We start from the raw sequence: 22312 nt of genomic DNA, 5'->3' as shown, positions 1-22312 counted from the left end.
GGGTACAGCACCTTGGGCACAACGCAGCGTGTGGCACCGGCACTGGTACCAGCATCAGGTACTGTGCACCGGGCATCGTGCGTGGGCAGCAGGTGCTGGGCACTGCTCACCAGGCACCGCTCACCAGGCACCGCGCATCGTGTGCCAGCACCCCGCAGCGGCACCAGGCTGGGCCTGCTCTTTAGGGATGCCTGAGCCATCCTGCCCTGTCTCCATCGCCTGCCTGTGATACCCCTGTCCTTGCCTTGTCCCTTTGCAGTGCAGGATGATGCCCCAGGGAGCTGGGTCCAAGCTGTCCTGGTGCCTCTCTCAGTGCTTCATCCGGGTGCTGCCAGCTGGGAGCCCAGATGAGGAGACCTCAGCGTGCCCAGTGTGGCTGCTGGCAGCCCAACTGGAGGCAGGTTTGGTTTGTCTTCACGCCAGGGAGAGCACGGCACCAGCTCCTGCCCAACCTGGTGCAGGCCAGGCTGTCCAGCCCACAAGCAGGGCTCTGCTGTGGCGGTGTCCAGGGCCGTGGGTGCAGGACATGTCCCCTCTGGCCAGCCTGGCACTGCCACCAGGTGCTGGGGCCGTGAGGCAGGGCACTGCTCTGCCCGGGTGTCACTCCTGGGGCAGCCAGCGTCGTGCCCCTGGCTGGGCCATCCCAGCACTGATCATTAACCACCCTTATCGGGTGGTGGGTTCAAGGTCCTGGACAGGGAGGGTTTGACCCCAGGTTGGACAGATAGCTCAGAGCCCCGTGAGCGGCTGTTGTCCCCTCGGTCCTGCCTCACCGGGGGATAAGGGATGTCCCAGGCTGGGCTCCAGGCTAGCGCCTGACATTCTCCCTGCCAGCAGTGCGGGGGCTGGCGGTGCGGGATCCGGGCCCCCCTGTGCCGGCAGACACCCGTCAGGCACCCCCGGCTGGGAGAGCCAAGCGTGAGCGCCTGCCGCCATCTCATGGCTGTTCCCAGCCAGCTCCGCAGCTCGCCCTGCCCCAGCCGGGCTCAGAGCCGGGGGCAGCGGGAGAGCCCAGGCCCGGGCCCTGCTCGGGGCTCTCCAGCCTGGCCCCCGGCCACCCTGCGCCACTCGCTCCCCGTGGCAGGGGGACGCTCCGGCCGCTCCCAGCCTGCTGTGCCCTCCTTTCCCCTTGCTGGGGAGTGGGACTCCACCACCTCTTCCAGTTTAAAACAGTCGTCCCTTGCAAAAACAGTAAATACTACAGGCCCTGGTAAAAAGTCTCTCTCCATCTTTCTTATTAACCCCTTTATGTATTAGGAGGCCACTATAAGGTCTCCTGAGCCTTCTCCAGGCTGAAGAATCTCAGCTCTCTCAGTCTGTTTTCATAGGAGAGGTGCTCCAGCCCTCTGACCATCTTTGTGGCCCTCCTCTGGACTTGCTCCAACAGGTCCATGTCTCTCTGGTGCTGGGGGGCCTCAGAGCTGGATGCAGGACTCCAGGTGGGGTCTCATGAGAGCAGAGGAGAAGGGGACAAACACCTCCCTCGAGCTGCTGGCCACGTTTCTTGTTATGCAGCCCAGGATAGGATCGGCTAACTGGGCTGTGAGTGCACATTGCCAGCTCATATCTGATTTTTCATCCACCGCTATCCCCAAATCCCTCTCTGCAGGGCTGCTCTCCATCCCTCCCTCCCTCCCAGCCTGTACTGGTACCGTGGGTTGCCCCGACCCGGCTGCAGGACCTCGCCCTTGACCTTGTGGCAGGGCAGGCTTTACCCTCGCAGCGTTGCCCGCAGCGGTTCCCGGGGCCGGTCCCCGCTGTCCCCGCAGCCCGGCCGGGGCGGGGGGCAGCACCGGCAGCCCGGTTCCTTCCCTCTCCCGCCGCTAGGCTGTGCTCCGCGCCCTCGGACCGGGGGCGGCGGCGGGGGGACTCGCCGGGGGCTCCGGCGGGACCGGCTGCCAGGGCGGGGGGGGAGGCCGTGCGGGAAGGGGGGGTCGGGTGAGTCAGGCCCCCCCGGGGCCTCCCGGCGGGGACTTCCGAAGGGAAGCGGCTGGGCCATGACACATCCGCAGCCGGAGGATGCCGCGGGGAGCCGGGGACATCGCCAGCTCCCGGGAAGTCCCCCAGTGCGGGGCCACTTGGTGACAAGCGGGGCAGAGGCAGGAGAGCGAATGCTGCCTTTATCCATGGGGATGGGGAGCTGGGGGTGGCAGGTCCCATCCTGTGTGTCCCTCTGCCCCAGGGATGCTGCGACTCCGCTCGCCCCGCAGCCACACCATCAGGTCTCCCCTCCCCGGTGGGGCCTGTGGGTGCAGAGACAGGCACGGTGGGACCCCCCGCTGCTCTGCCCCTCAGCCCATCCACCACACACGGCTCATGGAGCGCTGCCCCCAACACGGAGGGTCCTGGCTGCCGGGACGGAGTGACAGCTTCTTTACGTGACTTCTGCAGTGTCACCCAGGAGCTGGAAACTTTTCCCAGAGCTGCATCCACTAACCCCCATTTGCTCTCCCACAGCTGGGGGGGGGGAGCGGGGTGTCCCAAGGGAGGGCACCCCCTGACTCACCCCCAGGAAAGCCCAGGCTGTGAGAAGGCTGAGCCCGGGGTCCCGGGGACCGTAAATAGCCCACAGCATTGAACTGGAGATGGCCTGTCACGCCAGCTGTGTGTCACCACACTGTCACCGCCTGAGTCATGAGCTGTGCTGGGGCCAGTGGGGCTGCACAGGGGGGACATGAGGAGATCCAGAGGGATGGGGACAGATCCCAGGCCTGGAGACAGCTGCTCTTCTCCCACATACTGGGTTCAAGTGGGACCCTCTTGCCCCTCTCCCAAAGGTCCCCATCCCCTCGTTTCCCTCTGTCTGACCCCTCGGACCTGGGCAGGGGCTTGGGGACAGCACGAAGCTTTTGAAACAAGAGGTAAATCAACCAGCACGATGATGTCCCCCCCCACACCACGCAGGGCTCAGCACCCGGCGGCGAGCTCTGCTCCGCGCTCCCCCTGCTTTGTGCCCCGCGGGACCCCAGCGGGCCGGGACCTTTCCCCGAGGACGTGGGAGCAGGACGCCGGAGCGAGCCCGGGGCTGGCGGCCCGTTATCGCGGGAGACAGGAGGCAGCCCCGGGCTGCTCTCAAGTGGTCCCGACTGATTAGTGACTTCAAGTGCCTACGGAGTTATTCTAAGTCAAGTAGGCGCGAAGGGAGCTGACCTGGGACCAGTGAGACCAGCGCCAGGCTTTGCTGGGGTGTCCCCCATTGCCTCTGCTCCCCGCCAAGCCCTCCAAGGCGGGGAGGTGTCCCCCCCATCCAGCCGCCCTCCCTGTCCCTTACTCCTCCTGCAGAAGGCTGTTTGCTCCAGCCCAAAGCAAACCTGATTTTATCTCCCTACTCCAGTTCCCTTGGCGGTGGGCCACGGTCGATGCCTCCCACGCAGAACTTGTGAAGCCCATTCGGGGACCCGCGCACAGAGCGGGCTGTGTACGCTGCCACATGACATCATGTTTACTGCCCGCGGGGGCCCAAGGACACCCCCTCCCAGTGGCATCGCTTCCAGCCCAAGCAATGTGTGTCCTTTCCACGGCTGGACAGACGGATGTGCAGGGAGCTGGAGGCAGCAGGACTGGTCACAGTGCTGTGCCTGCCTGGAGAGGGGTGGTTTCAGCGTGGCTGCACTGCAAGCCGGTCCCCCTTGGCCTCAGTTTCCCCTCTGGGCAGCGGAGTGCGGACCCTGTGCTAGCAGCGAGGGTGCACTGCTGCAGCAGCACAAGGTCAGGCCCTCAAGTTGTTGTGCAGAGGGAAAGGCAAATTTTCTCCCCTTGGGACGTGGATGTTCCCTTCTCTCCCAGGGCAGAGCTGGGCCTTTGCTGCTGCTGCATGAAACTGAGGTTGTTGGGAAAGAGCAACAATGTCCAGAGCCACTGGGGCTCACTAAGGAGTGCTAGGGCCATCCTTTCTCCCATCCATCTGTCCGTCCATCCATCCGTCCGTCCATCCATCCATCCATCCATCAACACTTGCATGCAGCTTCCTATCTCACAGCCGCCTCTCCATCTATCTACTGAGCTGCCTGTGCACTCACCCACCCACCCACCCACCCATCCATCCATCCATCCATCGGCAAACACATGCATCAATCTTCCCACCCATCCGCACACCTACCTGCCCGTCCATCCAGCTAGCCACGCACCCATCTGTCTGTCCATCCTCCCATTCACCCCTCCATCCATCCACCACCCGCCTAGGGGTGTCTGAGTGATGCCCAGCCACCCAACAGCCCTCCTCGGGGGTACGGTGTGCGCCCACATGTGTGCGCACGTGTGTGTGGGGGACACGCTGGCCATGTGGAGCGCCACGGGCAGGGATGTCCCGTGTTGTGTCCAGCCATGGGGCAGGGGCCGGGAGCGCCGGCTGGGGGGAGGCGGGGGACCCGTCTAATTTAAGAACAGGCCCCACGGTCGCTGTCAGCGCCGGGCAGCTCTGATCTGGGGACAGGTCCTCGTCAGCTCCGCTCGCCGCCCACCGGCCCAACATGAAAGGGCTCTGTGCCCCGATAAGGCCCCAGACGCTCGGCCGTGGAGGTGGGCAGCGCTGCGGCCGAGCCTGGGGGACCCCAGAGCAGTGAGCCCTGGCCTGGCTGTCCCCAAATTCACTGTCACCCCAGCACCACGGGGCTTGTGTGTTTGCATTGGTTGGGGAGCTCAGCCCTGGGGGCTGCCCTCTGCTTTGGGCACAGGATCGTGCCCTGTGTCACCACCAGGTCCCACCAGGACCACCAGGTCCCACGAGCCCAGGGAGGGCTCCGTCCCCAGCGTCCCCCCAGCTGCCACCAGCCCCTCCGCCGGCCATTACCCCACAACGGAGTCCCCCGACTGCGAGCGGCCACAGATGGGGACCATGTTGTTTTAATAAGATCATTCTCCTCCTGCCGTGAGGTCGCAACCCCGGGCGTATGACATCACAGTGTGCTGCCATAGAGACGCTGGGATGTCACAAACACAGCTCGATGACCTCACTGCAGGAGCAGGAGATGGGGCCAACCTGGGTTTGATCGCCAATGTCCTCGGGAATAAAGGAGGGGAGGGACGCTGGGAAAGTATGCGGCTGCTGAGCGCCGGGGTGTTTGGGTTGGAAATCGCCGCGCTTTCCCCGCAGCGGGAAAGGCCCGTTCCTTCCTCCCCCCGTCCGCTCCCTCCCAGAGGCCAGAGCCCCCCCAACCTTGCGGCTACAGGGAAGGGGGGCTGGGGGAGCGGGGCACCCCCATTCCCTGCCCTCGGGGCCATGCGGTGGGGAGCGAGAGCCAGAGTTCAGCGCAGCAGCGGCGCACCAGCTTAGGGGCAGAGGAGGGTCGGGGGGGGGGGGCTGTGTCCCCAAGCAGGACGGGGCACTCGGGGGGTGCTTTGTCCCAGGCGCAGGAAGGGGACCGCTGGGGATGCTGTCGCACAGGGCAGGGTGGGTTGGTGTCTGGGGGAGGTCACTTCTACCCCAGGGGAAGCCCAAAGCCGTGCTGCTACCTGGGGACAGGATTCCCCACCACAGCACCCTGCAGCTGGACCCCAAAGCACCCCATGGCCCTGCCCAGCCACCCAACAGCCGTCCCCTCCCCAGCTCATAACCAGCAGCATCTCCTGGGGACCAGCCCCCACTGTCCCCGTCACCCTTCCCCGCCACAGCCCGGTTCTCCATCCTCCGCACTCAGACCTTGCCACTTGGGAATCCACGGCTGGTTGGGGGGACACCGGTCCCCCCACCTCTCTGCTGCAGGGGTGCAGGGGTGCCTGCTCTCCCCCTGCATCCTCCGTCATTAATTTCGATCAGTGGCCAAGCGGGGCCGGGGCTGCCCGGGGGTGGCCGAGCAACACGGCGCTTTCCCCTGATAGCAAAAATAAATACATTAAAATTCTTGCAGGAGGCAGAAGAATGCGGGACGGCAGGAAAAAATTGTTTTATAATTTGTAATAACACAAAAGCCGGGGGGTGCTGTGAGCTGCGAGAGGCGAGGGAAGGCAGAGACAAAGGATCAGCCGTGGCAGAGGAGGCTGCTTCGGGGTGGCAGTGGCATCCCCGTTGCCTGTAGCCCTGGCTCAGCATCACCACTGTGGCCTTGTCCCCTGAAGGATGTGGCCCTTTGAGTCTTGTTGCAGAATGGGGGGTGAGAAAACTCCTGGGGCTGAGGGAGCAGGCAACCACCCCCTGGCTGCTTAAGCAGGTCTCAGCATCTCCGTGCCTCAGTTTTCCTCTTGCTAGAGGGGGATTTTTATTCAAATGGGAGAAAGGCTGGGAGGCAGGGGCAAACCCCAGGCATCCCCCTGGTCCCAGCCCTGCTGTTACAAGCACAAGGCAAGGAGCCCACCTTTGCCCATCCCGCCCCACCAGCCCCTCTCGGGGTGGTTTCGCCGCAGGAGCCAGGTGATGTTCCCACGTAGATGCTGGGGGCATCACGACCCCCCGGCCCCCTCCAGTGTGGCGCGGGGCCGGGACGAGGTAAAGGTGAGTCACTGTGCGCCAGCCGCACCTGCTCACCGGGATGGGGCTCCCCCTCCTCCCACTCCCCTCTTCGGGGCAAAATCAAAGGGATTTTTCAGCCCTTAGGAAATCAGATAAAGGCTTCTCACCTGCCCTGCTCTGCCTTTGCGAGGAGGCCGGGTGCTCGGGGCGGGGGGACAACAGGCACTTTCAACACGCCGGCAGATGAGCCCTGCGTTGCAGCGAGCCACCGCAGAGCTCTGCCCGCAGGGGCTGGGGCCCCGGGCACAGTGTCAGCCTGTCCCCAGCCTTGGCAGGGATGTCCCCTCCCCAGGAGCTGCCTGTTGCTGACTTCTCCCCTCGATTTGAGGCGATAGGGTTCCCGTGGCGTTGGGTAGGGTGGAAGGTGGTGGGTGAAAGCAAAAGACCCTGGGGACTGGGCACGATGCAGTGCCCAGGTCAGAGAAGGTCCCCGTGTCCCACTGCTGCAGCCACAACAGCTCAATCCCAGTCCCGTGCCAAGGGTGCAGACTGGGAGCCTGATCCCTATGTGGGAGGGCAGGGAAGGAGCAGGTGGGAAACCTCCGGAGGTGGTGGGAGTCTCTTACCTCCTGCACCCAGGAGGGAAAGGAGAACCGTGCCAAGCCGCAGATAAAACCTGAGTCATTCACCACCAAATGCTGCTAACGGGGAGCAAACGTGCCCAGGTGAAGGGGAGAAGCCGACGATGATGGGGGCAAGGGGAGCACTGATGGGCAAGCCAGGGGCTCGAGATGGGCAGGGGATGGGAGGTCGTACCCTCCCAGTAAGGGGACAGAGCCCAGGTCTTTCCCAGAGGGAGGGTGAGCTCACCAGCAGTGAAGGTGCTCTGCTTTGCCCATCGCTGATGGCAGACACCCCGTTTTAACCCAGTGGGCTGGCTGGATGCTCAGCAGAGGTGGGTGCAGAAGTGGATCAGGGTCCCCCAGGGCGGCTGTCCCAGCCCCAGGATCTGTGGCCCCGAAGCTGCAGGGCTAGGAGCTGCATCCCCAAGCTCTGCCGTGAGTCATGGATGGTGCAAGAGCAAGCGGAGACCCAGGACCCTGGGAAACCATTCCTGAGGCTGCACAGGGGGGAGAAAATTGGGATGGCAGCCTATGGGCATTGGCTTCTCCAGTCCCTGGCCACCCAGCCCTGGTGTGGCCCCCCGCTACCTCCCAGGCCCCTCAGCTTCCTCCTGCCTCAGGCAGCTCCTGCTGCCTGCTGTGATCCGGTGCTGGGGGCTGTCTCCCTCCTGGGTCCCAGCTGCACCGTAAACAAGGTGGCCCTACCCGTGTTCTCCTCCTGGTCTCCATGCTCCTGGGGCTTGCTCCCAGCACCCATCTGCGTGTCCCCCTGCCCTGGGGATGTCTCCCCAGAGGAGCTGGAGCTGAGTGCTGGGAGATGCTTGGGGTGTCACTCCTCCAGTGTCCCCAGGCAGGACAGACTGCTCTGAGGGCAGGCAGCGCCCCAGAGCCAGGCTTGTGCCAGCTGGACCCAGTACAGGGGCAGGGGCCAGGCAGGGCTGTGCTGGGGGGCAATGTGGGGGCACCAGGTTTGGGCGAGGCCATGCCAGGTGTGTCAGGGTCGGGCAGGAGAGCAATGGGCAGGTGCCGGGGGGGACCTCGAGGCCAGGTCAAGTTTGGCAGGGCCATGCCAGGACCCCGAGCAGAGCCAGTGCCAGGAAGGCTCCCGCAAGGGCTGAGCCGGGCTTTGCCAGGCAGGGCCGTGCCAGGTCCCCGGGGCTGCAGGGGACAGGGCTGTGCCAGTCAGACCCCGCTAAAGCGCTGTGCGCCCAAGAGCGGCGGCGGGACGCAGGGCCGGGCAGGCTGCGGCCACCATCCCGCTGCCGGAGGGTGCCCGTGGCCGTGGCCGTGCCCACGCCGTGGCCGTGGCTGCGCGCCGGGAGCCGAGCTTGGCACCCGGGAGTCCCCCCCGCCCGGCCCGCCCTGTCCGTCCCCCCGGGCTCCAGTTTCCCTGTCGGAGGCAGATGCTTTCGCAGCCCCGTCCCTCCTCCTCCTTCTCCGGGAGCAGCCTCCGCGCCGCGCTCCAGCCGCCCGGAGGTGCCTGCCCAGCCCAGCCCCGGCCCGGCCCAGCCCCGCCGGCCGCGGTGCCCGCCCGCCCGCCCCGGCCCGGCGGAGGGAGGCAGCGGGCGCCCACCCGCCGGGGCCCCGGCCGGACCCTCGGGGCGGCGGCGAGCCCGGCTGCCCGGCTCCCCGCGGGGGGCGCGGAGGGGGGCTCGGCGCTCCCCCCCCCCCAGCCCCGGTAGGATGCTGCCTTCCTCCCGGACCCAGCTGGGGCTCTTCTTCATCCTCCTCTGCCCCGCCAACATCATCGGGCTCTGGTGGTGAGTAGGACATCCCGGGGTGGGTGCCAGGAGGGCGCGCAGGGTCCCTCACTCTCTGGGGGTGGTCCCCCCACCCCGGCTTGGGGACAGAGTCCCCTACACCAAGGGCACCCCTTGGGTGGGGACCGCTGCTCGCTGGCCAGGTGGATCCAGCTCGGGGGCAGCCCCACGCTGTCAGGGTTCGGGCACAGGAGCGTCTTGGGGACAGCAGGCTGGGGGACCCCCAGGAGTATGGGGCACCCAGGTCCTGTGGAGAGAGCTGCAGCCTGCCTCCCCGCAGCCCAAGCCCGCAGCCCGGGAGGGTTGTGTGCCTGTGGGGTGGGGAAGGGGGGGCAGGGGCCTCCAGACCCCTGCAATAAGTCAACTTTAATTAAAAGCCCGAGGGTTCCTACGGTGTCCCCTCCTGAGCGGTGGCCTGGACGTGGCGGGGACAAAACCCCTGTTTGTAATGGTGCCTTCATCAAAGGCAGAGACGCAGAGACGGTGCCTTGCAGGATACTGGAGGGGGTGGGGGATTCATTACAGGCGCAGAGCTGGGACCCAGCCTTGGAAAGCCCAGGTATCTGTCGAAACATGAACTATTTAAATCTATTAAGAATTTCACCCAGCCTGTCTTTATCCGGTTTTAAGTGCTTAGATTCCAGCTCCCTGGCGTGCCGTCCAGGCTATCATTCATTATCTGAGGCTATTCGTCTCCACATTGTCACACTCTTTTGACCCCTAAAATAAAGCTCTCCGTAAGCCTTTCCCCTCCTGGTCCCCCACCTGCCCACCAGTGATTTATTCCGTGGCTCCATCCCATTTGCTAACCCTGGCTCCAGGGGTGCAGGGCAAAAGGGGGCGGCTTGGTCTGTATAAATCCTGTTGTTACGGATGGTTTTACACCAGCTGAGAGTTTGGCCGTGGAGCTCAAGCAGTGTTTATTGCCGGGGAAGGGGTTAACTTGGGTCTGAATGGGGCTTGCCTTGTTTTTTTTGCTAGAGGAGGGGAGAGCAAGGTAGGACGAGCCCTTGCCAGGGCAGGGTGCACACTGAGGGTCCCCCTGCTCCCCGCTACCTGCCTCAGGGTAGCTGTGCCATCCCGGGGCATGGTCCATCCTGCTGGTTTTCCCCTGGCTAATTCTCAGACTGCTGCTCCACACACAAGGCTGTCCCTTCAGCTCTCCCCGCTTTCTCTGCCCCGTCCTCACTACCGGCAAGCCCTCACCCCCAAGCTTGTGCCCCGCACCCCATCTCCGGGGACATCAATACCACCCAGCCCATGGCTGAAGCGGGCAGGGGTGAAGCGGGAGCTCTCTTTGCCTTCAGTTCGGGGCCAGACAGATGGCACCAACAAGGACAGGGTGCTGGGGGACCGCTGCCCACCGCCCCGGCTGCTCAGAGCCCTGTCCCACTGCCGAGCCCGGGTCCTCCTGGCAGTGCCGGCTTGGGGAGATTAGCAGTATTTGGCAGAGGAGGGCAAGGGCTCACACTTGTTTTTTCTTCTCTTAAAAAAGAAGAAAAGGAACCTTTAATTTAAGAATAATAACCCAGCTGCACGCAGCGCAGCTGAATGCGCCGGGCAGCGGAGCGGCTGCAGGGGGATCACCAGCATGCACTCTGCTTTGCTCCGGAGCCCAGAGCCAGCAAGCCGGGAGGAGGTGGTGTGTGGATGAGGCCACCAGCACCACCAAATGGACATGCCAGGCTTCCCGGGACAGGGCACCGGAGCAGCCGGCTGGTTCATGAGCCGCTTCCCCCAGAGCTTAGGATCTCTGGTCCCCAGCTGAGATCATCCCTCATTTCCAGGGAGCTCTTCCCATGCTGGGGAGAGAGGTCCAGGCACTGCCCGGCCCTTCCAACCAGCTCAGGTTGGGCATCTTCCCATGCGCCTGCTGCCGGTACCCGTCCCCCCTCCCAGGTCTGGGTAGCACTGGTGTCTGTGGGTTTTGCTTTCGGTGAGGAGGGGGTTCAGGGGTGAAGCTGTGTGCTGTGCCAGGGCTCCTGGAAGCCCCAGGGCTGGTGGCATTGGTAGAGCTGTTCCTTACCGTCCCTTTCACCAATGCATAGGGACCTTGGTGGCACACCTTTGCATGTGCATCTCTGCACACTCACGTGGGGCACCCGTGGGTGCTTAGCCAAGGGGGCTCATTCCCCTGGGCAGAACGGGAGGGTCTTTACCCCCCCATCCCACCCCTGGGTGCATTGGCTGTGCAGTGGGGGAGGACGCAGGGGCTGCCTGTTTGAGGCATTTTTTCCCAGGCTGGTGACAAGCAAACTGATTTGTGAGAGTGGCACGGCGGGGCGCGGCGGGGCTGGGTCCCGGGGGGGCACGGTCCCCAGCCCAGGCACACAGCGGCGCTCGGCCCCTCGAGGGTGGTAATGGTGCCAACTGGGATCCTGGCAGATGGCTGCATCTACAGAGAAAGGTTCAGGTGTGATGTCCAAGCAGTGACATCATGCTGATGACATCGTAGCCTGAGAAAGAGCATCCTCATTGTCGTGGGATGTCCCTAGAGTGCTCACTGAAGATACAGTCATCCTTGTCCTATACCCGCTGTGCCCCTGTGGCTAAGAAGAGGCAGAGGGACAGGGGGACGGGTAGACATATGGACCTTTCCATGGCAGAGGGGAGCCAGCTGTGGTCAGTGCCGATGGAGATGATGTGTCATTCAGGTGCTGCCAGTTAGTGCCAGGCTGCAAGGAATAGGCTCCCCTCGTTCCCACCAGCCCTGTAAAATCTCTTTCTTCCTCCTCCCTTCATCTTTTTATCTTTCTCACCTGCCTCCTTGTGCAACAGCGATTCCTCCCTGAGCAGGAGAGGTAGGGACTGCCTGGGGCTCCCGGGCTGGCCCAGAGGGTGCAGGGATATGGGGCAAGCGAACCTGGTGTCTCAGGAGCCCTGGGCAGGTTCCGGGCAGGATTTCAGCTGAGCCGGTTTGTGGCTGGGCTGTGCTCGTGGGGCTGGAGGCACTGTGGGGACGGGGGCGAACATAGCCAGGCTTCCCCAGTGCCCCAGTGCCCATCGGCTCTCTGTGGAAGGTGGAAGAGAGAGCAAGGGGGAAAACCATCCCGAGTGAGATGTTCTCTGCTCCAGCTGTGGGTCTGAGGGGGCCCGGAGGGACGGACACCTGCCCTGCATCCCCTTCCCACGCATGCCCATAGGCAGCACTCTCCAGCTCTCTGTACAGCTCCTCCAGATGCCGGCTCAGGGAGGACCCATCCGCTGGCACCTGTGGCTGCACCCCTGCTTGAGGGGGTCCCAGCCGCGCACCCCCCCAAAGCCACACACCCCCGGGTGGGTTTCGTGTGCCGATGGCCTCCCCTTTTCCTCCGCTGCCCTGACAAGCACCCAGGCTGCGCAGAGCCTGTAAGGGCAGGCTGCTGGCCTGTAGGGCCCTGCCTGTGTGCCTTGGGGTGAGCGACGTGAGTCACCCCCCAGGCCTGCTGACCCACACCCGCCACCCCACAGCCCACGGTCCCCCATGGCGCCCGGCAGACTGGGCTGCCCGGCTGTCCCGGGCATGCCCTCACCCCCGGAGCAGTGCCGTGTGGGCAGCAAAGCACCTCCCAGCACAGGAGCCCCTGCCCGGCGGCGTCTCCCCGTGCCTCTTCTGAGGCAGCCGCTGACCCGCTGGGTTTTTCAAAGGGAAAATGTTTCCCTTGCGCTCTTTGAGATGGCACCGGCTCCAGAATTGGGCTACTTATGTCCTTCCCCAAAGACAACTGAGCTTTCCCCCATGCCATCCCTCGTCCCTCCTCCTGCTCACCTCCACTCTCCCCTGGTGACACCCAGGCTGCCCAGCCCTGCCCCGCCTGTGCCCCGAGCTGGAGGGCTCGGCCGGGCTTTGCGTCAGAGGCTTGACCCCTCCAACTGCCCCTGTGCAGGAGTGTGCTGGGTAGAGCTGGGCGCACCTCGATATTCACTCAGGTGGGGTCACGGATGTACAGGGTCCTGCCACGACACGTGGACCCCACACTTGGCCATACACTGGCCCAGCCCTCACGCCACCCCAGCTCCAGCCTCCATGAGCACCCAGAGGAAGGACGCAGTGACCAGGGGTGGGTGGACCCCTTTCTTCTCATCCCAGCCCCTCCTGGGCTCGGGCACGGTTTCAGGACCGCTGCCTCTGGGGGTGCATGCTCCCTCTGCCCCCCCGGTACCTGCAGCACAAGGTTGGGCGGCTCCTGCTCACGAGCGCCTGGCCTCGGCGTGACCCTGCAGCCGGCAGGTCCGTGGGTTGATGCCATGCTACGCCAAAGCCTCTTTCCTTTGGGTGGCTTCCCAGCTATTTGCATCCTATCCTTGCCGAGGAGGTGCAAGGAGGAGGGCAGGGAACGACCTGCTCTCCCCAACCCACACCATTTCCCACTCCCTCGTGCCACTGGTGCTGCTCGGCCGCCAAGCCCTGGCCGTGCCCCCCAGGGCAGTGACTTGCTGCTTACTCACCCCCCCTGCCCTGTGCGCCTCCTGCTCCGCTTTCCACACCCGGCTGCCCCGGTTAGTGGCAGCACCCACGCATCGCCCTGGGTGAGGGGCTGGGTACCCACCGCACGCCTGTGTGGGATGAAGGGAAAGGTGGATAGGTGAAAATTCATGCGTGTCCCCCCCTCACCCCGTTTGCACAGCTTGGAAAGAGACAGGCTCCCGTCGGGTCCTATTTCTTTGCAGGACTGTCACTGAGTGTGACATCACTGGGTGGGATGTGGGGTGACCTGTCCCCCCAGGGATGGAATTTGGTTCTTCAGGGCCGGCATCCTCCAGCTCTTGCCTCTCCAAGCAGGTGGAGAAGTGCCTGTGGGCTCGAGGCGATGGGCCAGGTACCCTGGCACTCCGCATCCCCCTCCTGAAGGCATCCAGGGGCTGGGATGGAGACCTGGATGTGAAGCAAGCTGTGCCCTTGCTACCCCACAGCGGGGTCCCCTTGGTACCCCACAGCAGGGTCCCCTTGCCACACGGGAACACCCAGGCAGCAACGCTCAATGGGTGCAGACCTGGCCGGTCCCACGTGGAGCTGGCATGGCACAACCACCACTCTCCCTCGGGGTTTCAGGGCCGTCAGGACCAAAGGAGACATTTTTCCACCCAAGATGCAGGTGCCGTTTGTGAAGGCTGACCATCCTCTTCCTCTCCATGTGGCTCTGCCAGTGCCTCTCCATCGGCTCCCTGCAAACCGGGGCCCCGCTTTCTCCCCTCGATCATGGTCTGCTGGCAGGAGCCAGGGGAAGCCCTGCTCCACACCGTTCCAACGTCCAAGGGGGAGATGGGGACTTGTGCCAGGCTCCTTGGTCTATGATTTTGGCTGGGAACCAGACTGGGATTTGCTGGAGGCTCCATGACCCTGAGCTGAGCCGGAAAAGGTGGTGATTACGGCTTTTAGGAGCCCCTGGCTCTGTCGCAGCAGGGATTGCATCCTGAGCACAGGGGTTGCATCAGAAGCCCCGGTGACTCCTGTTTGCCGTGTGTCACCCGGACTGGGCTCATGCTGCAGCTCCGGCAGCCAAAGGGGTGACAGCAGCAGATTGTCAGCACGTTGCAGCTCCTCTTCCGTGTCTCAGTTTCCCCTTTCAGCAATGGGGGTTGTTTCCCTTGCACAAGGGTGCTGGGAATCCGGGAGGAAAGCAGGGCTCATTGTCCTGGCTCCTTTTGGGGTGAGGTGGCAGCGACCCAGCAGCAGTTTTGGGCAGACGAAGGGCGCCAGGGGCAGGCTGGAGGGATGCTGCTGAGGTGCTGAGTCCGGCCGGGGGCTGCCAGGCGGGAGGCGACTGGGGGCTGGGGTGCTCCGGGAGGGTTGGGGGGAGCCGGGCTGGCGACCCGGTTCCTTCACCAGGGCAGGGGGAGGAGTGCCCGGCGGCAGAGGTGGGGCACCTTAATTGTAGATGCGGGAGGCCTTGGAGCAGGACAAGCTCAGGCAGATCTGGGCCCCGCGCCGGAGCCCTTGCCAAAGCGGTAGCAGTTTGGCAGCATTTTTCTTGCCCTTGTCTCCCCCCCGTCCACCCCCCCCAAACCCTCCAAAGCAAAACAGCTCTCGGGCTCCCGGCAGCCTCCCTGTGCCAGAAAGCGGAGCCCAGCGGAAATTAATATTGCGCCGGACTTAGGCAGCCCACCCCATGCCTCGCCAGCATGGCCGGCAAGCTCCCGTGCGCTCCCGCCGGCCTTGCTGCTGTCCGGGCCATGGGTGGGGACCCCTGCGTTGCCGGCAAGCCGCCCGCCACCCCCCGGCCCCGCGGGGCTGATCTCTTCTTCCTGGCCTGATCTGGCGGGCTGGGGTGAGCCGCAGTTCAGCATTTGATCTGACGGCCCCAGGGGGCTGGCGCATCGTTTTTATATGAGTACAAAGAGTCGTCTCTTAATGAAAGTCCCGTCCCGGCTCCCCTTCTTTCCCACCCCATTGCAGCAGGTGGCCAAATCTCTGCTGTCCCGTTGGGGATGTCGGGAGTCCATGGTCCCCAAGGAGGGCGAGCTCGGAGCCCAGCATGGAGGCTTGAATCCCCATGTGGTCATCGTGGGATTGGACTGGACAGGCTTGCTAGTGGCTTTCCATGTGGGCCTCAGTTTTCCCATCCATGGGAGACCTGTGCCAGCCCAGCCACAGCCCCACGATGCTTCCCCAACTGCTCCATCCCTTTCCAGAGGTGCCCGTGCATCATGCAGCGAAGGGAAACCGAGCTGCAGGGAGCAGAGAGAGATGAGTGCTCCCCGGCAGCAGTGTGGGCTTGCCTCAGTTTCCCTGTGGAGGTCACCTTTCCAGGCTGCGCCTCTCGGTTTGGCTGTTTAACCCTTTAAACCTCCAGCCAAAGCATAAGGGCTCCTTTTCCAGGCTCTGTGAGAGGACTCGTCCTCCCTGAACCTAGCTGGGGTTTTGTGGGCAGGGGATGGGGGCATCTGGGGAGCCTGACATGAGGCAGGGGGACCCTGGCAGGACCTCAAGCTTAAAAGAAGGGGCTCTGAGGGGGTTTGCACCAGGGGCAGGATGGCAAGCGAAGTCCTGCAGCCCGGTGTCCCAAACACAGCCCCCCAGCTGCATGAGAGCGAAAAGGAAACCCGGAACATAGTTAAACACCGGGATTCATCTTGTGATTTTCGAGCCCCTGGGGCTTGGCCAGACTATAAAGGTCTGGGTTTGGAAGCTGCAGTGCAGCTGGTGCTCCTCAGTGAGCGGGGCTGCCGGCAGCACGGGCCGCCCGGGTGCTGCTCCCCAGGGGACCCCAGGGGACGTGGCCTCGCAGTCCTCAGGCATCCCAAAGCGCTGGGGGATGCTGAGTCCAGCCCTGGAGTCCTGTGGGCATCCACAGCCAGAAAAACCATGTTATCAAGCAGGACGAGCTCTGAGCCCATGGGAGCAGCACTGGAGGAGAGGGGGGGCTGAGTCGGGCTGTGTTTGGAGTGTGCTAAATTCGGGTGGCCTGTGGCCCATAGCCACGCGGTCTCCGTGCCGCGGGATGGGCAGTGTGGGCGGGAGGCCGTCAGCGCAGTATGCCTGCCTGCTGCCTGCTGCGGCTCCGGCGTTGCCCACGGCGGAGCTGGAGCATCGCCCGCCCCGGCACGGGGTATGGCGCCGGCGGGCTGCACAGCTGCACGAGTCGTGCCACGGAGGGCACTCTGGGCGAAATATGTGGGGAAAGTACAGGAGTTTCTGTAGCCGGCGGCATGCCGGGGAGCGCGGTGTTGTGCTCAGACTTTGCCTCCCAGCCCGGAGAGCCAGGCATCTCGCTCCAGCTGTGCTGGCGAGGAGGAGCCGCCTCTGGCACAGGCCCAGCCAAGACTTGCCCTCCCGCGCTGGCATTGGCAGGGCTGGCGATGCCACCTGCATCCCTCCCTCGCGTGCCTGCGCCCGCCTGCAGCTCCGTTCCCCTGAGGCTGGTGCCTGGGTAGGGGGAGGCGAGCATGGGAGCCTGGCCAGCAGCCAAGGGGCTTTATCGCCGGCAAGGTCACTCGGCTCGTCTCCCATGGGGTAAAGCAGCAAGCCCCCCCCAGAGATGGGGAGGCGCACCAAGAGCACTGGCTGGGCTCCCTGCTGTGCCCACGGGGCTCTGGGAGCTGCAGCTACGCTGGGCATCGGTCACACCACAATGCCAGGGCTGTGCTGGGTCAGTGCCAGGCCCGTGCCGGGTCAGTGCCAGGCCCAAAGAGCAGGTGCTGAGCAGTGCAGCATCTCTGTCACTTCCCATTGGGGACACCGCCATCACCCCCAGGGATGTCCCCAAGGGCTTCGGGGTGTGGAGTGGCATGTGCCATCATCCTCCAGCCAGCCCCACAGCTGGGGATCTCCCCCATTCCCTGACTGGTTGGGCAGGGCAAGGTACCCCCTGGGTGCTGGCACACAGGTGCCACCCATACCTTTTGTCCTGCCCTCCTTGCATACCTCTCCCTGTCCCCTTGTCACCCAGGCTCAGCGCTGAGCTGGCACTGCCCCACGGCCCCGCTCCATCCCTGCGAGCAGGTCTGGCTGTGCCCCATCCCCACCCTAGTCCCCCCAGGGCTTGGATGCTGGTTTTGCTCTGCTCGCTGTCCCTCCTGCAGGGCAGTGGGGAGCCCCCTGGTCATGGACCCCAACAGCATCTGCCGCAAGACGAAGCGGCTGGCGGGGAAGCAGGCAGAGCTGTGCCAGCTGGAGCCAGAGATCGTGCAGGAGGTGGCCAAGGGCACCAAGCTGGGCGTCCGGGAGTGCCAGTACCAATTCCGCTTCCGCCGCTGGAACTGCACCAGCCACAGCAAGTACTTCGGCAAGATCCTGCAGCAGGGTAAGGCCAGCGCTTCATCAGCCTCCCATCTCCCAAAAAGCCTCCAGCCACCCAGTCACGCACCTCCTCAGGACTCCTGGAGCAGAGTCTGGGCGTGCAAACCTGTGTGTGTGTGTGTGTGTGTGTGTGTAGGGGGTTGCTCAGTGCTCCCCAGTGCAGTCATGCTGAGGTTTTACTGCCAGGACATGTCTCCCCGTGTTGTAATGAAGCAATTACCAATGCTCCCAGACAGCGCGGGGCTTCACAAAGCCCAAGAATGCACCCTCGTCTGGCAGTGATTTACTGCTCCCCTGGGACCCCGGGGTGTGCTGGGGGAAGGGGCCTGGGTGGGAGGCAGTGCGCAGCCGCTGGGAGCTGCCCCTTGCCCCATGGGTGCCCTGCAGAGCCCTCCTCCTAGCCTTGCAGGGAGCAGGGGAGAGGAGTGCTTGCCCCCCATCCCTGCGTCCCTTCGTGGGCACCCTGATGTCACCCTGAGGGACAGGGATGGGGTGGCAGGGAGGGATGGGCAGGGCCCAACCAGGTGGATACAGTGGTCCAAGCCCAGTCCAGCTGCATCAAAGCCAGAGCAGGGGCAGAGAGAGGGGGCACCTGTGAGTCTGTAAGGGATGGGAAAGCCCTGCCACGCTCCCCAGGGAGAGAGGCTGGGGGGTGGATAGGGAAGGGAGGGATGCCCAAAGCACCCTGGGCTGGTAGGGTCACTGAGTGGGTGGTGAGTTTAGTCCTGCCCCTGGTCCCACATTGGTCCCTGTGCTGGGGCGAATGAAGATGCTGGAGTGAGACCCTGTCTCCTTGGCCATCACATCTTCTGCTGGTGCGTCCGCCGGGCCAAGGCAGAGTGGGTATGCCCTTGGGCCTTGCAGGGGGGTCAGGGTGGCTTCCCTGGGGGCATTGGCAAGGGCAGAACACCCTGGGCACCCTGCGGCTGCGGGTACCAGTGGGGGGCAGAGCTGGGCCCCTGAGGAAGACAGGGCACGTGTGGGACACTGCTGCCTCTGGAGTCACCTATTTTCACGCTGATCTGGCAGCGAGGCAGGTGGGATCTGTGCCAGGCAGGGCTCCAGACTGGAAGCAGAGTGGTGCCAGGATGCCAGGGTCAGACCAGGTGGCGAGTGGGTCATGCTGGTGGATGAGCTGTCGGGTACCTGGGGGCAGCTTGGGTTGGAGGAGACACAAGGGCATCAGGCATGGGGATGCTGAAGGAGCCACCACGCTCTGTTTGGTCCAGCCTTGCTGCTGGGGCAGTGGAGATGAGCAATGTCCTGGGGACAGTGGTGAGTTTGGGAGCCCCTGGCGCTCTGAGGACGTGGGACAACCCAGCTAGAGGCATGGAGTTCCTCAGGGCTGCATCATGGGTGTAAGAAGCAGAGAGCTTGCCATGCACTGAGAGGTGTCAGCAGGCACCAGCCTCCCTGTAAGCCTGCAGGGACTGTATAAACCATCCCAGCATTTTTGGGGTTCCCAGCTGCCATCAGCTGGGTGCCTCCCATCTGACAGCCTCTTCTTTCCAAGGATGCTGCAGAGGGTTCCGGTTCCTGGCCGTGGCCTCCCCGGCGCAGTCGCAGCCGCCCCCCCTTCCCTCCCTGCTGCCTGTGCCAGGCGCTGCGTGCCAGGGCAGGCTGGCCTGGGGGCAGCCACGTGTCTGGAGGAGCTGTCAGAGGAGCGGCATCCCCCCGGGGCCCCGGCTGGCAGGGTGGCACGGGGATCGCTGCCAGCTGCGGGCTGCTCGCCAAGGGCTCTTCCAGCCCCAGGCGGGAGCAGGCGAGTGGTCGTGTGGCTTAGAGAGGGCAGGAGGGCCAGAGCAGAGGACACCCATCCCTGGGGTGGCACGGCTGGAAAGGCACCGGTGTGCCCAGTTCCTACCAACACCAATGGGAATCAGGTGCTGCGTGGGCTTGTGGAGGAGCTGCTCATGGAGCTGGTGCCCAGGAACCCCTCTTCCCACTGCACCCCAAGTCAGAGTGCTGGAGACGGAGGGATGGGGCACCCACCAAAACACACCTTCCCTTCTGTCCCCATGACCCAGGCACCCCCCCACGTGTCACCACCCCGGGCCAGCCCTGCCCTGGCACTGGGGTGGGCAGGGGTTCGCCTGGCACGGGGCGGGGGGAGCACGGGAGCCCCCTGAGCAGGGCGCCACAGCCCCGCTGCCAGAATCCCCCGCTGGCTGCGGCTGCAAGCGGCAGGTCCAGGCAGGGGAAAGATGCTTGGAATTCGTGTCCCGGAGCTGAGACAGACAGGAGCAAATACTACTAATAAATAATCCTGCAGGGTGGAGGCTGTGCTGGCGGAGGGAGGGGGGCAGGCAGCACCCCATGGCAAAGCGGGTATGGGGGGAGAGTGGGCAGCACAGCTTCATCGCTGCCACCCTGCAGAGGGGTGAGTGGCACCCGCGCTGTCCCTCCCAGCACTTCTCTCCAGGTGCCAGCTTGCAGCTGGTGATGGGATTTTTACTGCTTGGAGGGACATTGGAGGGTAGTGTGAGGAAGCTCTGGGTACCACCTGGTCACCCGGGACCCCCCCTTGCTCTCCAAGCTCCCCTCTCCCCTATGGGGCAGCACCCATCCTTGCAATGGGAGGCAGGAGATTTGTTGCCCCTAGGACCCTACAGCTGGGGTGGAGGAATGCTGGCAGGGCCTGGCCATCCCCCAAATTCTGCATATCTGCTTGCAAGAGAGAGCTTCTGCCCCAGGCAGCCCGCTCCAGGGTGGGTGCATCACCCGGGGAACAGCACCGAGCACAGACGAAGGGGAAGAAGGGGAGGTCCGAGCCCCCATGCGATGTTGGTGGGGGGATGCTTTGCTTGCAGTCTTTGCCAGAGGTGACCCCGCATCCCGGCGCTGGCTGTTCCCCTGCAGATATCCGAGAGACAGCCTTCGTGTATGCCATCACGGCGGCAGGAGTGAGCCATGCCATCACGCAGGCCTGCAGCATGGGCGAGCTGCTGCAGTGCGGCTGTGAGCTGACGCGGAGCCGGGCTCCCCCCTCGCCCACGGCAGGTCCGGGCATGGAGGGCACGGCCTGGGAGTGGGGAGGCTGCGGGGATGACGTCCAGTTCGGCTACGAGAAATCCCAGCAGTTCATGGATGCCAAGAGCAAGAAAGGCAAAAATGACATCCGAGCTCTTATCGACCTGCACAACAACGAAGCCGGGCGTTTGGTAAGGCCCCTGCGCTCCCTGCCCTCCGCAAGCATCACCCCACTGTGCCCCTACCCAACTTTATCTCCCCCAAGCCATGTATCTGCACCAACTTCGGGTGAAATATGAACCAAATATCTTTCAGGACCCCTTTGCAGGTGCTTTGGAAACCCCCTGTGCCCTCGCCCAGCACCTTCCCCTGGGCCAGGGCAGCACCAAGAGGCAGGGTTGTGGCTGGGGGTGCTGGGCAGGGAGGCGGGGGACCGAGGGCTGAGCATCGCCGTCTCTTCCCCAGGCGGTGCGCAGCTACATGAGGACAGAGTGCAAATGCCACGGGCTGTCGGGCTCCTGCACCCTGCGGACCTGCTGGCGGAAGATGCCCCATTTCCGCGAGGTGGGGGACCGCTTGCTCGAGCGCTTCAATGGGGCTTTCAAGGTGATGGGAGGAAACGACGGGAAAACCCTCATCCCTGTGGGCGACAACATCAAGCCTCCTGACAAGCAGGACCTCATCTACTCGGCCGACTCACCCGATTTCTGCTCGGCTAACCGTAAGACGGGCTCGCTGGGCACCCGGGGCCGCGTCTGCAACAGCACGGCCATGGACACGAGTGGGTGCGACCTGCTGTGCTGTGGGCGAGGGCACCGGGACGAGACGGTGGTGCTGGAGGAGAACTGCCTTTGCCGCTTCCACTGGTGCTGCGTGGTGCAGTGCCGCAAGTGCTCCGTCCGTCAGGAGCTCAGCCTCTGTGTCTGACGGCATGGGATAGGGCGAGGACAATTTGGGGGGCCACCCCCAGGCTCACGCTGCGGCTCCCCCGGGACAGAGACAGGCTGAGCCGGTGGCAGGGACAGCGTGGGTGAGCCCAGCTCTGCGCCCTGGGGAGTCCCAGCCTCCCTGGGGGACAGCGTGGGGCTGCCTGGCATCCCCACGGCTCCTGCGGTGGGGGCTGCGGGCGCAGAGCTTCCACTAATAAAGCTATTTAAAGCCGGAGTGCCACAGCGCTTCCTGGGGAGGGTTGGGAAGCGCTGACCGCCGTACTGGGACGGGACCGGCAGGAGAGCCGTCCTGCCCTGGCCGTGAGTCCCGATCAGCCGGACTTCCTCCAGCCTCCCGTTTGTGCTGGCCATGCTGGGACCCATGGCAGAGCCCAGCTCATTTTTTATCCACTCTCTGCTTTTCTTTGTGGTTGTAGAGCCAGGAGATGTGTGTGGATGAGGGCGAGCGCTCTCCTGCCCCGCTCTGCAGCACCCAGGCTGGGTGGGTGCTCTCCTCCCATCATCCATCGCCACCATTGCTTGGGGATGCTGGTTTGTGTCTCACCACCACCTGACCTGGGATGTTTGTGGTGACCTGCAGTCCATGGTCCCTCGGTTCACCCCTCATGCAGGAGGTACGGCTAGCTTCCCTGACACCATGGTGATGGGCTGTGAGTTTCTTGAAGGTATCCTCTATTATTTTCACTCCATCTTCAGCCACCATTGCTGCAGTCCCCACTGCAGGGCCTGGCACGGAGAAGCCCTACGCAGCGCTGACACTGTTGGCTTGGTGGCATGCAAGGCATTCGCTTGGCATGCCGTGGGCCACGTGCAGCCTCACCTGGCCGGCATGGTGCCAGACATGCCTTAGTAACCTGATCAGCCTGTGCCCCTCGTGGGCAAACACAGGGTGAGGAGCAGCCCGC

The 22312-nt window shown here is 64.2% G+C and overlaps 1 protein-coding gene across 1 annotated transcript; it reads left to right on the top strand.

Annotated features, from left to right (window-relative positions):
• Nucleotides 1–8691: 8691 nt before the first annotated feature.
• Nucleotides 8692–21384, top strand: WNT6 (Wnt family member 6; the record flags this gene model as incomplete). The annotated part of the gene is made up of 4 exons (XM_082311474.1): nucleotides 8692–8768; nucleotides 17271–17491; nucleotides 20347–20648; nucleotides 20923–21384. 4 exons carry the CDS (start codon nucleotides 8692–8694, stop codon nucleotides 21382–21384), a joined length of 1062 nt encoding a protein of 353 aa, XP_082167600.1.
• Nucleotides 21385–22312: the final 928 nt, after the last annotated feature.

Source organism: Platalea leucorodia (genome assembly GCF_965183815.1).
Source record: "Platalea leucorodia genome assembly, chromosome: 5".
Lineage (NCBI taxonomy): Eukaryota > Metazoa > Chordata > Aves > Pelecaniformes > Threskiornithidae > Platalea > Platalea leucorodia.
Note: the sequence above shows the minus strand (reverse complement) of the source record. Positions and strands in the feature narration are given on the sequence as shown.